The sequence below is a fragment of the Carassius gibelio genome, chromosome A12 (genome assembly GCF_023724105.1).
Source record: "Carassius gibelio isolate Cgi1373 ecotype wild population from Czech Republic chromosome A12, carGib1.2-hapl.c, whole genome shotgun sequence".
Lineage (NCBI taxonomy): Eukaryota > Metazoa > Chordata > Actinopteri > Cypriniformes > Cyprinidae > Carassius > Carassius gibelio.
This window is the reverse complement of record NC_068382.1, coordinates 14,754,398-14,769,371: the sequence shown is the minus strand read 5'-3', so window position 1 is coordinate 14,769,371 and position 14,974 is coordinate 14,754,398. Positions and strand designations below refer to the sequence as shown.

The 14,974-nt window shown below is 38.1% G+C and overlaps 1 protein-coding gene across 3 annotated transcripts in view; it reads left to right on the top strand.

Moving 5' to 3' along the window:
- Positions 1-14,974, top strand: part of LOC128025252 (MAGUK p55 subfamily member 7) — a gene marked incomplete at its 5' end in the record, with an annotated part of 83,438 nt that overhangs the window by 49,806 nt on the left and 18,658 nt on the right. The window contains 3 exon segments of one of the 3 annotated variants that reach the window (XM_052611428.1): positions 1,599-1,619; positions 1,724-1,738; positions 3,105-3,146. Coding sequence (XP_052467388.1) covers positions 1,599-1,619; positions 1,724-1,738; positions 3,105-3,146 — 78 coding nt within the window. 3 annotated transcript variants of the gene reach the window in all.

The following is a 14,974-nucleotide window of genomic DNA, read 5'->3' as shown; positions in this document are numbered from 1 at the left end:
TTTATGATTTTGAGATGCATCTTTTCAGACTGAGGACATTTGAGGGACTCAAACACAACTATTTAAAAAGATTCAAACATTCACTGATGCTCCAGAAGGAAACAAGATGCATTAAGAGCTGGGGGGTGAAAACTTTTGGAATTTGTAGATCAAGGTAAATTGTACTTAATTTGTGTACTGGGAAGCATACAAGTATCTTCTGTTGCTTACGAAGAGCAGAACTAAATGGAAAAAAATTATATTTCAACAAAATAAGACAAATTTGGTCATCTTCATCGTGTTCAAAAGTTTTCACCCAACATAGTGAGTCGGTAGCTCTTTCCTGCCTTTTCACATGCTCTGGTTTGTGCCCTTTGTTTGTTTGACCTTACATACTTTCATTCCAATTGTTCTGTCATCACTGTAGATACAGAAACAACTTGCATCTACAACTTAATCTACAATCACTATCACCACTTATTTGAATGAATCATCTGTTATAGATTAATTTATAAACTGTTGTAGGCAAAAGGCATTTAATTAGTTTCCATATTTGCTCTGTCCAATTTAAATGTATATTTATATCCAATGTTTATTTATTTATTTTGATTTATTTGATTGTTTTTTTTTTTGAATTCTTGTGACCAAACACACAATTTTTTAAAAATGGATCTCGGGACACATTTTACTGTTCTAAGGTTCTTCATGATTTAAATTTCTTTTCTGTTTCAGTTTCTCTGAAAAACACTGTCAGTAATTATAACAGACATGACAGTTATCCATTTTCACATGTAAATCGTACCCATTTACTTTGTATATTTTTCCATATCCTAAGCTTATGTGGCCTCACTTCTTGTCCCAGACCTTAAACATGCCCTTATATCTGGTTGTCTTTTTTTTTTTTTTTTTTATCATTTTGTCTTTTTTTTTTTTTTTTTGTCCTTTTTTTTTGGGTCACACTGACAAGAAGGCAGATGCTTAAGGATTCACTTGACTGATAGCACACAAAAGATTTTACTGCCCTCCATCCTCCTCTTCATGGTATTGCTTTTTTGGCTGGACTATGTGGATGTGTATGGCAGGCTGTGTAGATGCTGCCCTTTGCTCGTATGTGTTTTGATTTAAGCTTGTTTAGTAGAATTGAGACCACATGAACTGAAGGAAGCTTTTAAAGTGAATCCAAATGTTCTCATGTCTTCAGGCCTGCACATGCACACTCAAAAGCACACTTTCTCTGCTGTTATGAACTATGTTAATTGTTCAGTAGTTACAGTTACCTATGAGGTAAGCAATGGTTTACCACCATAGCATAATAAAGACTTTTCATAGAAAACAAACATTGAATTTTACATTATTTTGACATTTAAAGGGATAATTCTCCAAAAATTGAAAACTGATCATTTATTTTTTTTGGAAAATAACACTTTTTGTAGAACATTGGTGTTAAAACCTCATCGGACCCCACTGTCTTTCATTAAAACAGTAGACAAAGTAAAACAGGTTTTGGAAAGACATTTTTGGTTGAACTGTCCCTATACATTTTGTATTTTGTTTACATGTTTGTAATGTGTACTTCGTCACATCACTGCATCTTTCCTTTTAATTTTTTCCTTCCAAAGATGATGAGACTATTGCATGGGGTAGGTCAGTTTCTTCTTCTTCCATTCTTTTGCTCTCCTTATCCCTCTCTTGATCTGTTTTTAATCTTTTTATGTTTATTATATTCCTTTCTTTGCTTTCCCAGTGGAGGACATTGAAGGTACACCGTTCAGACTAACTCTGATTCACCTATTAGATGTCATAATCATTAGATCATTGGCTGGGGACCCCTGTATGTGGTAACAGAGTACCAAACAATGAAGATATGGTTGATTGGCATTCAGTGGACCACAACTGCCTAATGGAGCATAGCAGAGTGTGTAAGGGGGCCAAGAGTTCACTATACTGTATCTCTCTTAATACACAAAGACACAGTACATCACCGTTTGCCTTTCCAACTACCCCTTTAACTTTAAATGAGATTTGTATGATGAGTGCTCAGATGAATCCCATCCATTTTAGTCTTTCTTCATGATAGACCGTGTGAATGTAAGTTTGAATGTGAATGTTTCCCCCAGTATTTCATAGTCTTATTGTTGTGCAAGATGCAAAAGATGTTTTGAATAACTTCTTTTATCCCATCTGAAAGACATGTATTGAATGCTTTATGTGTTGTGTCTAATAGACAAAAGAAATCTGAAGTTTATGGCCCACATGGAAAGATGTGAATGTTGAATGTCTACATTGATCTGTCCACCTGGCTTTGCAGGAGAGGATCAGTTGATGAAGAAATATGATAGTTGTATTTTAATGTAAAATACACAACTATTCAAAAGTTTTGGTTCGGGATATGTTTTTGGAAAAAAGTCTCTCATGTCCACCAAAGCTGCATTTGTTTGATCAAAAATACAGTAAAAAATTTTAATTACAATTTAAAACAACCGTTTTCTAGTTTAATGTATTTTAAATTGTAATTTATTCCTTTGATGACAAAGCTTATTTTTCAGCAGCCGTTATTCCAGTCTTCAGTGTCACATGATAGTTCAGAAATAATTCTAAAATGGTGATTTCTAACATTTCTTGCTATCAATTCTAAAAACAGTTGTGCTGTTTAATATTTTTGTGGAAATCACATTCTCAGGAAAATTGTCACTGAGGCAGTACTTTTTGAAAAAGTATACCTTTGTACCTCATTTACCCTTAAAAGGTATATTTTTGTACCTTAAAGCTGCTCATTTCTATTAATGGCACATGTTACATTTTGAAATGGTACCACTCCATTCACAAATGTTGTACCTTTTTATCGTTTTTAACGTTTAAAAGAACTGTATTTATCTAAAATAGGATTTTGCAGTGTAAAAGTCTTTAATGTCGCTTTTGATCAATGTTGAGCACCCTTGCTGAATAAAACTGTTTTTTTATTTATTTAAAAAAAAAACTTACTGTTATCACTGTCATTTTGATTTATATACCTATAAGCTGAATTGACAATCTTTTGTTGTATATCTTTCAGTATATCGTAGTGTTTCGAACTTCTCTCTAATATAAATCTGTCCTGATTTCTTTCTGCCTTTCATAATTTGAAGAGGACGCTGAGTTTGCCTCTTATTTAAGTGGACTCCATATTGGTGAGCTCTTTTTGATTATACTTGATTATGTAATTATGTGATTGTCCTCTGTCCCATATCATCCCTCTATCTTCTGTCTGATTCATATTATTGATGAATCCTGTTCCATGAGTGTGTTATTGATTTATTGAGTCTATACCGTTCTGTCATTCTCGTAACCGTTTCATGTGCTGTTCACGTTATCTCCTCCCTCTCTCCTTCTCGGTGTCTGCGGACAAGAATCTTTTTGACCTGGCTGCACGTCCTATAGTATCATTGTCTAGCTTCCTTCTGGCTTTACCTATCTCTTCGTTTATAAATTAAAATTAAATGTATGCATTTAGCAGACGCTTTTATCCAAAACGACTTGCAGTGCATTCAGGCTATCAATTTTTACCTATCATGTGTTCCTGGGGAATCAAACCCCCAACCTTGCTCTATCAATTGAGTTACAGGAACACTATAAGTGGTAGCAGTTGTTTTTCTGCAGTAGTTGTAATTGGCATTACCATGTGCTTTATAAATTTTATCTAAGATTGACTTTGTTATTGTTTGTAGCGATTCCTAGGTGTTGTTCAGTCTAACTGCAATATCTGATATCAGTGATATCGAAGTTATCATGCTTTTTTTTTTTTTTTTTTTTTTTTTGCACTTGTTTCTCATACAGTGGTCCTGAGCAACTGTACTTTCTGATTTTTCCTTTGTGTTGGCAGTGTTTTTAGTTTAAATAGCTCTTTGTGACTGTAAAACATATTGCAGTTAAAGGCACTGGTTCATTTCCAGGCTTTGTGGTGGAGGTCCAGTGAGCTCTTGATGTGGTGTGTGTTGGACATTGGGCTGTTTGAAGGCCAGCTCTCAGTCAGGCCTTAGTCTGGTTTTTCTCTCTATAGCATCAGTGTGTGGAAACTGAGTGTGGCTTAGCGTTCTCATTATCTGTCACCACACACACTCATGTATTCTGGGACAGCTTAGTTCAGTGGCCGCAGAAAGTACAGTGTTTTAGTGGATCTTTATGTATTAAATGTCTCAAATAGTATAAAAATAATTTATCGTTTGCATGAGTCTTCGGTTTCAGTTCATAGCAGTTCATAGTGTTCCATTCTATTTCTACTCCAGTTTTTATTATTATTATTCCTCCATTTCAGTGACTCTCTCAGTATAATATGAAGGTAAATGTTGTTTATTTGTATATCTACTTTGTTGTTCAAAAGTCGGGGGTAAGATTTTTTTTTCTTAAATGTATCTCAAAGAGGTCTCTTTATTTGGACAAAAATACATTGTGAAATATTATGTCAATTTAAAATTACAGTTTTCTATTTTAATATTATGTGTCATTTAGTCCTGTTCAAAGCTGAATTTTCAGCAACCATTACTTCAGTCTGCAGTGTTACAGTTTGTGTTATTTTCTTATTTTTTCTTTTCTAGAACTGTTGGACTGCTTTAATGTGTTTGTGGAAAGTGTTGTATCTGTTCCCTTTCAATACTTGACTCGTACTGCGTCGAAGACGCATATGGGAAAAACCCCTTTTTTTCTCCTGAACTGAAGCCTTATTCAATCACGCAGTGAAACTGCACAGCCATTGGATCGTGCAGTGTTATTGCAGTGTCACAATATAAAATAAAATTCACCGGAGGAAAAAGTTCGCGCAAGCGGCCATCATCAAGATTTGGAAGTCGCTCAAAAGGCTCGTTCCCTCGTTCGCAGTTGTGGCTTCAGTCAAATTCAGTGAGGCGCGGTGGTTTATGGGATGAGTAGTTCCTGCGCTCGAAATGAAAATATGTACTCAGTCTTGTACCTTTGACTTTTTTTGGATTTTCTCTTAATTTTTTCACTCGAAATGATATGTTATATGCTCATGAGTTCAGCCATAGCTGGTTATCCTCACACATGCTCTGAAACTCTTTAGATACAGATTTTTCTTTAGATACAGATTTTTATCGCCTCTCTGCACTCGCGAATCGCTTTCTTTTCAGAGAGCGATCTCGCTCCTCGCGCCCTCCCTTTTTCGTGGAGGTCCACGACGAGCTCACTAAATCGTGGCACGCCCCCTACTCAGCGCGCCTGCGTACTTCATCTTCATCCGCCCTCACCTCAATTGACGGCGCTGAAGAAAGATGATACGAATGACTGCCGCCGCTGGACGAGTCTGTGGCCGTGCATCTCTGCCCGCCAGCCGCTATTGGATGGAAAGCCAAGGCCAACCATCCGTCCAAACCCTGCCGTACGACATCGGTGCTCGCCGGATGTGCCTACTCATCGGCAGGGCAAGCAGCCGCGGTGCTCCATTCTATGGCGGTGCTGCAAGTCTTCCAGGCCAAACTTCTCGCCGCCACCGACGAGTCTGGCCCAGATGTCGCCACGCTCAGGGAGCTGAGAAGTGCAACAGACTTGGCGCTGCGTGCTACCAAGAGCACTGCCCAGGCCATTGGGCGCTTGATGGGTAACCTGGTCGTCCTGTAGCGCCACTTATTGTTTAACCTTACGGAGTTCAAGGATGCTGACAGAGCCCAGTTCCTAGACGCACCGATCTCCCCCAGCGGCCTCTTTGGTCCGGCGATAGAGGGATTTGCCGAGCGTTTCACAGAGGCGTAGAAGTCGTCCCAGGCAATGCGACACTTCCTGCCGAAGCCCGCTTCATCTGCTGCTACCACCGCGGCCCAGCCATGATATGTAATGTGATATGATGTGAAGACAGGTATTCAGTGATCGGCTAATCCTTATGACCTCTTTGCAGACTGGAGATGACCACAATTTAGGAGAAGTAAAAACAGGGAAGAAAGTTGACAGGAATCAGAAGAAAGAAAAGAAAAAAGAAAACATTTGGGGGGAGATGCTAAAGCTGGGAAAGCCATTAGCCCCCGGAATCCAATTAAGACAGGAGTTATGGAAAAATGGAGTAATTAGACTGAAATAAAAAACGCTCCATTTCCAAAATGAGTTTATCTCATCTGTCCACAGGTTCTCTCCTGGAGGAGGAGCGCCGGGGCAAGAAGCCTCGAGGCCTGTAGCTGTGCACTGCTTTTCCCCACACTGACCCCAGCTCAGGTGGATACACTTTAGTATAATCAGCTGAAGTCACTGGGGTTTTTATTTGTTGGGGTCATTTGGCAGTGTCTCTAATTTTGTGTGTATGGTAGACAAAATTTGAATTGGCCATGGACATAGAGAGCAAATGGGCATCTGTCTGTCTGATTTGTAGCCAATAGTAGATGATTATAGTCTCAAAGTTCTTTACTAAGTGTTTGGCCGTCCATCTGGGGGGGTCAGGAATAGCCAGACTTTGCAGAAGTTCAGTGAATAGGTTTTGTGTGTCTGTTGATGATGTTTGCATGTGGGTGTTTCGTATCGCTGATGGAAGGAACAGGTGATTGATGAGACTCACAGCAGGACTGTGTCCTGCTAGTAGCCTATTGGATTTGTAGTTCAGATACTTACGAAACCTGCTAGTGATGACCGCACCGGCTTGAGCTGGCAGCCCACTCTGTTTGTCTGTGAGTTTGACTGTGTATATATGTCCCCACTGATGCATAAAGCAGTGTTCCCATGCTTTTGTAGTTCATTGAGCCACTGTCCTTATAAGGACAAAATATACCAGATATTTTTTTGCCCCAAATTCACTAATTGAGATTTCTTAAGAGATATCTCTCTATAATGAAATCTAACCTTAAGGATTGTAAACATGCACATCTCTTTAGATTATTATCTAATTAGATAGGAAATAGAAAATATAAGTCCATTTTCCTCTGGCCAGCAGGTATGGAGAGTCTGTATTCAGAGCAAGCCTGTAACACTTGGGCAGAACACAACTTTCCACTTAGACAGCGCAATGGAATCCACTCCTACAGTGTGTTTCCCCTAGACATCCATTCTTAACGAGTTCAACATGATTCAAAGCAGTGCCCATTACATATTTCAAATAGCACTACTAAACACTTGCTTTTCTTAATCGTTGCCTGTGATAGTAATCTATTTTCTCCCCTGGATCCAGGCGGCCCAGTTCGTGCTTATCTGTGGGAATGCTGAGAGATAACTTGAGATGGTAAACCATTTCCCCCTACAAGAGATGGAATATAGTTAGTGTGCACATGAGATGAGATCAGACAATTCTGGTACGTGCGATTTGTGCCGGAAACTTCTTAATGTTTGATGCTGGGGGTCTCCCTGACACCACCCCAGGGGCCGGTACAAGACTGCTAAACCTTTCCACAGACGACTGTAAAAGAGGGTGGGAGTGAGTGAGGGCCATGTGTCTGTCCATCTGAATGGATCGTTCACATGCTCAACAGGCAGCTCTCCGTTAACCTTGTTTGGGGTGGAAGGCGTAGGAGAGAACTTGGAGTTCATTTTCTCCTTTCAGGAAGCCTAAAAACTACTTGCACTGAAATACAACTAATTTAGTTAAAACGTATCCAACTTCACTCTCAATCAGTAAAAAGTGACATATTTGGGAAAGTTTACTACATGATTAAATATGACTTATAAGCACAGGACGAGGATTACCCATTTCAAAATAAAGGATAAAAGAATTAGCCACACATTGTAAACCAAAGATAATGGGAATATACAAGAGCTCTTTTTATGAAATCACCTTCAGTTTGACTGATCACTATACAGAGTATTATGCTTCCCCTCTTTGACCTTTTTCTGGTTCCCTTATCTTTTTGAAAAATGTGAATGTGCATCATTCCGTATCCATATGGGGAGATTATGTGTTTGAAGGTTATTACCCCTCTTCATCCTCAGCATCTTTAAATCCCTCAGAGCTTTCACCTCACACATCTACAAAATTTCTTCCACGGCTGTAAGATATTATTGCTGTGGAAAATGGGCATTCGGGAGCCACAGCAGCTCTCAGGCGATTGTGTGTATGGCGGCAGCGCATGTCTCTCTGTGTATACACTGAATTTGGGCCTTTTCATTGTTTTTCCTTCCATGTCTCAGTGGAAGGACAGGTTTGATTTGTGGACTGCTAGTTTGTAATGGTAGGTTGCAAAGCTCTGAGGTCTAATTAACTCGTCAAGGCCCAGTGCACACCATTAGGAGGGGCATGTTTGGGCCTCTATGGCGGGCACGTGTCAGCCTTCTAGCCTGTACTGTCATATTGGAATGGAAATTGAAGGAATTTTATGACTATCCTTGGCTAGCTGGATTTCTCTTTTTATATTTATCTTTGTCCCCAAACCAGAAAGTCCTTGGCTGAGCATTTCTAATGTACTTGAGCTGCCTTCTGTCACCCCACATATAGATTTGTCACGCAAAGCTGCGTCCTTTGGAAAAAGAGAGAATTAGGTTCCACTGACAAGAAGCAGGCCTAAAATGTCGAAACATTTCTACTCTGAATGGAATGGATTAATTTTCATGGTATTTTTTTTTTTTTTTTTTTTTTTTATTCAATCGGTTACTGAGAGTGGTAAGATTAATAAATTAGATTTGCTTGCTTTCTGTGTCTTGATTTATTTATCCTCATTGAGATGTAAAGCAATATTTTGGCTATTTAGATGGAGCTGTCTATCTGGTTTTAAGTGATTTTGAAGGGTCCAGATGACGAATCCTCTTCAGACAGAGAACCACAATTTGCACAGACTAGCCACAGCCATAATAAAAGCTTTGCACCTGCTCTGTGCTCGGGATATTGGAGATTACTGATGCCAGAGCCTAGCGAATATCAAAATTGAAGAGTACAAAAATGTAATGGAACAAGCCACTCAGTGTGTCAGCTTACTTGAGGGCCATTGTCATATCCTCTTCAAATGAATGATTTCCTTTAATTTAATATAAACCCCATTTTTCGTGTCGACATTTTTCAGATGATAATGCTTGTATGCATACCTTGTTATAATAATATAATACTTGATGTTTTGCTCCAGTCAGGGTTGAGTTCTATGGAAGCATATGGGTAGCATTATTCAATTTGGGATGTAATATGCAAAATGACAATGCAATATGTAAAATGGCAATGCATTTCTGTATTTACATTTACATTTTCCAATACATTTGTGCAAAGTTTGGTGCAAAATGAAAATCAAAATTAAATTTCATAAGTTTAATTTGCCATTTCATACACCAGTTTTGACATGTAAAATGAATATTAATTTTAACGCTTTATAAGTTGCAAAATTAAAATGAAAATGTATTACGGAAATGATTAGATATGTCTAACACCTTCAAGCAAAAACTGTGGCAAAATGATCATTTAAATGCTATTTTTCTTAAATGCATTAACACTCACAGTCAAGACACTTACGATTGCATTTTCATTTAATGACACGCAATGAATGTAGCAAAATTCAAAGTGCACACTGAAAATGCATTCCGAGCCGATCACATCTCCGCCCCCTCCCGCCCTGTCAATCACTGCGTGAACAAGGCGGGGCTTACAGAAGGTCGAGAGACTCAAGTGAGAGAAAATGGACAAGACAGTTGGCCCGTGTACGTTTTGATCATTTCGGTTTATGGCTTCAATATTTCATTCGCACTTGTGGGCGGAGCTGAAACGCTGCTTTCATCTGATTGGTCGAATCGCTCCGCCTTCAGCTTGGTCTTTTTATTGTTTCAGGCAGAATAAGAGTCAGTGCCAGTGAAGCACTGTAATGTCTGAAACCACCACTCACTGTTAATTAGCATAATATTTGAATCAGATGTAGCTGGGCACATAATTTGTGCTGCTGAGACCTGCAAGAGACCCCATTAAATTATTGTATGAATATTGTCCCACTGATAAATACAGTGCAAATAGTTCTGTCTCCTTGGATAACAGTGAAGTGGAAATAAATATAGTTAAATTTATGAAATAAAATTAAATAGGATTTTTTTGGGAAGGTAAGTCTGGCCAAGCAACACGAGTTGGACGAGTCTGAAGATCTGAGCTGAATTGGGTGAAACATTTAAGTTCTAGCCTGTTTCAATTACTCTCATAATAAATAATAATAATAATGTTAACTGTATTTTTCGGTATAAGTTGCATCAGTCCAAAAATACGTCATGACGAGGAAAAAAACATATATAAGTCGCACTGGACTATAAGTCGCATTTATTCAGGACCAAGAGAAAACATTACCGTCTACAGCCGCGAGAGGGCGCTCTGGGATAGGCTACAGGAGCACTTGGCAGCATAGAGCTAATTTTACTATTTTTATTTATAAATTTAACTATATTAATTTTTACAATTATTTATTAATGTCACACACACACATACCTAGTGCCTTATGACTAAAAAGATGAGAGTGGTAAATGTTACAGACATGGAACTGTTCAGTCTATTATTGATTTTTATTTCCACTTCACTTTTATTCAAAAAGAGAGAACTATTTGCACTGTATTTATCAGTGGGACAATATTCATACAATACTACAACCTAGAAATAATTTGCAGGTCTCGACAGCACGAATTATGTGCCCAGCTACATCTGATTCAAATATTATGCTAATTAACAGTGAGCGGTGGTTTCAGACATTACAGTGCTTCACTCGCACTGACTCTTATTCTGCCTGAAACAATAAAAAGACCAAGCTGAAGGCGGAGCGATTCGACCAATCAGATGAAAGCAGCGTTTCAGCTCCGCCCACAAGTGCGAATGAAATATTGAAACCATAAACCGAAATGATCAAAACGTACACGGGCCAACTGTCTTGTCCATTTTCTCTCACTTGAGTCTCTCGACCTTCTGTAAGCCCCGCCTTGTTCACGCAGTGATTGACAGGGCGGGAGGGGGCGGAGATGTGATCGGCTCGGAATGCATTTTCAGTGTGCACTTTGAATTTTGCTACATTCATTGCGTGTCATTGAATGAAAATGCAATCGTAAGTGTTTTGACTGTGAGTGTTAATGCATTTAAGAAAAATAGCATTTAAATGATCATTTTGCCACAGTTTTTGCTTGAACATGTTAGACATATCTAATAATTTCTATAATACATTTTCATTTAAATTTTGCAACTTATAAAGCGTTAAAATTCATATTCATTTTACATAATAAAACTGGTGTAGGAAATGGCAAATGAAAATTATTTAATTTAATTTTGATTTTCATTTTGCACCAAACGTTGCACAAATGTATTGGAAAATGTAAATGTAAATACAGAAATGCATTGCCATTTTACATATTACATTGTCATTTTGCATATTACATCCCAAATTGAATAATGCTACCCATATGCTTCCATAGAGTTCTAGCATGATGGCAACACGTCAAGTGGCATGAGATGCAGAGACCACAGGTCAGCCTGAGTGGAAGAATGCTCTGTCCTAAATGCTTGTAACCAAATCCTTACTGTGGAACCACACAAACACTTGTGTTTTACTACAGTGAGTGATTGACTTGCAGTGTGTTTCATTTGTATCCCAGCATAGGTCCCCAGCAGCCCTTATTAGGTGACTGTGTGGAAAAGAACAAGCTTTAAATAATGCAGGATTTGTCTATGGCCGCACATCTGCGCTCCACAGTCTCTCAGTGCTGTGAAAAGTATTAAATGGGGACTGGATCAGGTTTTTTTTTTTTTTTTTTCATTCTCCTCCTCCTCAGTCCATAATTGTCTTACTGCTGCATCTTGCATCATGTCCTTGCATTCATTAATCGCAGTAAAAAAAAAAAAAAAACGTAGCTGAGGTGGCAGGGGAAATGCTTTGAACAGAGATCGGGTATTAGGTGTCTCTGGTTTGGGACTGTGCTAGACTAACCAGCATCTGTCATGAATATAAAACCGTGCTGCTTAAATGAGGGGTACATTTTGAGTTGTGATACAGTCTGGGGTCATTAAACAGACTGGTGCTGTCCAGAGTAATCAGACAGGAAGTTTTGTGGTGTGGTTCTTAACAACCTTTTAGGGCATGAAATAACCACCCCTAGCTATGACCGTGTTCTGAAATAGCCCACCTACTGCCGTGTCCCATGAAATTCGTAGCCTCAGATATTTGGTCTAGTCATTTTGTTACCTTGACTTTGTGGATGAAAGAACCACAAGTAGGTTTATATGATTATGGCGCACAGGAAAATCTGTTATGATCGGGCCCAGACGGAATCTGTGGATTCTTTTCATATTTTCCATGCTGATTTTTAGGGGAAAATCTGTGGAATTGGTTTAAATATGGTAAAATGTGGTATATGATACTTATAGACCTAAACACTTGACACTTAGAGTAAGCAATACAAGAAAAAATTTGATGAATGAACACAGGAAAACCAGTCAACAATAAAAATTAATTCAATTCAAGTTTATTTGTATAGTGCTTTTTACAATACAAATCGTTACAAAGCAACTTTACAGAAAATTATGTTTCTACAATATTTAGTAGTAGCTTATAAGTGGTGACTGTCAGTTTGTGGACGTTTGACAGGATTTGTAGAAAATTAATACAAGACGTAGTCAGCCAGACGATGAACATTATTGATATTATTAATTAATAATTATTATATGATGCAGTCACACTTGTAGCAATATTTGTTAGTTCTGTTTGTTGATTCAGGGTTAGCATCATCTGAGGTCCTCTGAGGTTCAGCATCATCTCTTCTCAGGTGTTCTGGATCCAGACTGGAGCTTGTGTAAATCCTAGTTAAACAAAACATAGAAACAAAATAGAGACATCATTAGCATAGCTGCTGATCCAACAAAGTAAAATGAGTTTAACCCAAGCTAATGAATTAGAATGCACATTTGATGAGATGCAACTACACTCACAATTTAAGAGATACATTATTCGAATGCTTGGCCAAAGAGATGCATTTTTAATCTAGATTTAAACAGAGAGAGTGTGTCCCCCGAACATTATCAGGAAGGCTATTCCAGAGTTTGGGAGCCAAATGAGAGAAAGCTCTACCTCCTTTAGTGGACTTTGCTATCCTAGGAACTACCAAAGGTCAAGCGTTTTGTGACCCTTAGGGAGCGTGATGGATTGTAACATGGTGGTAGGCTAGCAGGAGCTAAATCATTTAGGGCCATATAGGTAAGTAATGATAATTTCCGTATCGGTTACAACTTAATAGGTAGCCAGTGCAGAGACTGTAAAATTGGGGTAATATGATCATATATTCTTGACCTGGTAAGGACTCTAGCTGCTGCATTTTGGACTACCTGTAGCTTGTTTATTGACGAAGCAGGACAACCACCTAGAAGTGCATTACAATAGTCCAGTCTAGAGCTCATGAATGCATGAACTAGCTTTTCTGCACCAGAAACAGATAACATGTTTCGTAGCTTGGCAATGTTTCTAAGATGGAAGAATGCAGTTTTTGTAACATGGGAAATATGATTTTCAAAAGACAAATTGCTGTCTAATATGACACCCAGATTTATGACTGTAGAGGAAGTAACAGTATATCCGTCTAGTGGCAGATTGTAATCTACAAGATTCTGTGTAGTGTTTTTTTGGTCCAATAATTAATATCTCTGTCTTATCCAAATTTAATTGGAGAAAATTATTTGTCATCCAATCTTTTAAATTTTTAACACACTCTGTTAGCTTAGATAATTGACAAGTTTAATCTGGTCTCGTTGAGATATATAGCTGAGTATCATCAGCATAACAGTGCAAGCTAATTCTGTATTTTCTAATAATATTACCAAGGGGCAACATGTATATTGAAAATAGAAGGGGACCTAGGATGGATCCTTGTGGCACTCCATATTTTACTGATGATAAATGAGATTACACCCCATTTAAGTATACAAAATGGTAGCGATTGGACAGGTAGGATCTAACCATCTTAGAGCCTGCCCTTGAATACCTGTATAGTTTTGTAATCTATCTATGAGTATGTCATGATCTATGGTGTCGAACGCAGCACTAAGATCAAGTAAGACTAGAAATGAGATGCAGCTTTGATCTGATGCAAGAAGCAGGTCATTTGTAATTTTTACAAGTGCAGTTTCTGTGCTATGGTGGGGCCTGAAATTCTTCATACAGATCATTTTGGTACAGGAAGGTGCTCAATTGAGCAGACACTAAAATTTTAGACATAAATGGAAGTTTTGAAATAGGCCTATAATTTGCCAGTACACTAGGATCTAGTTTTGGTTTTTTAATAAGAGGCTTAATAACCGCCAGCTTGAATAGTTTTGGGACGTGACCTAAAGATAACGACGAGTTAATGATATTGAGAAGCGGTTCTTCGGCTACAGGTAACGGCTCTTTCAGTAATTTAGTGGGTACAGGATCTAATAAACATGTTGTTGGTTATTGGTTCTTCCTGTCCTATGGTTGTAAAGCACTGCAGTTTATCTTTGGGTGCGATGGATGAAACTGAAGTGTAAGATGCTGTAGAATCTATATTCACTTTTGTATTTCTAATGTTATCTATTTTATCAGTAAAGAAATTCATAAAGTCATTACTATTAAACGTTGGTGGCATATTTGAATCAGGTGGCATCTGGTAATTTGTTAATTTAACCACTTTGCTAGATAAAAACCTTGAATTGTTTTGGTTATTTTCTATGAGTTTGTGTATATGCTTTGCCCTAGCAGTTTTTAGAGCCTGTCTATAGCTGGACATACTGTTTTTCCATGCAATTCTAAAAGCTTCCAAGTTAGTTTTTCTCCATTTGCGTTCAAGACTACGAGTTGCTTTCTTGAGAGGGAGTATTACTGTTATACCATGGCACAGTATGTTGTTCTTGAACCTTTTTCAATTTGATAGGGGCAACAGCTTCTAATGTATTAGAGAAAATAGTGCCCATGTTGTCAGTCATTTCGTCTAATTCATGTGTATTTTTGGGTACAAATAGCAGTTGAGATCAGGCAGGTTATTTGCAAATCTGTCTTTGGTGGCTGGAACAATAGTTCTGCCCAGACGGTAACGCTGAGACATATAGTTAATATCAGTGATATGCAACATGCACGATACAAGGAAATGGTCT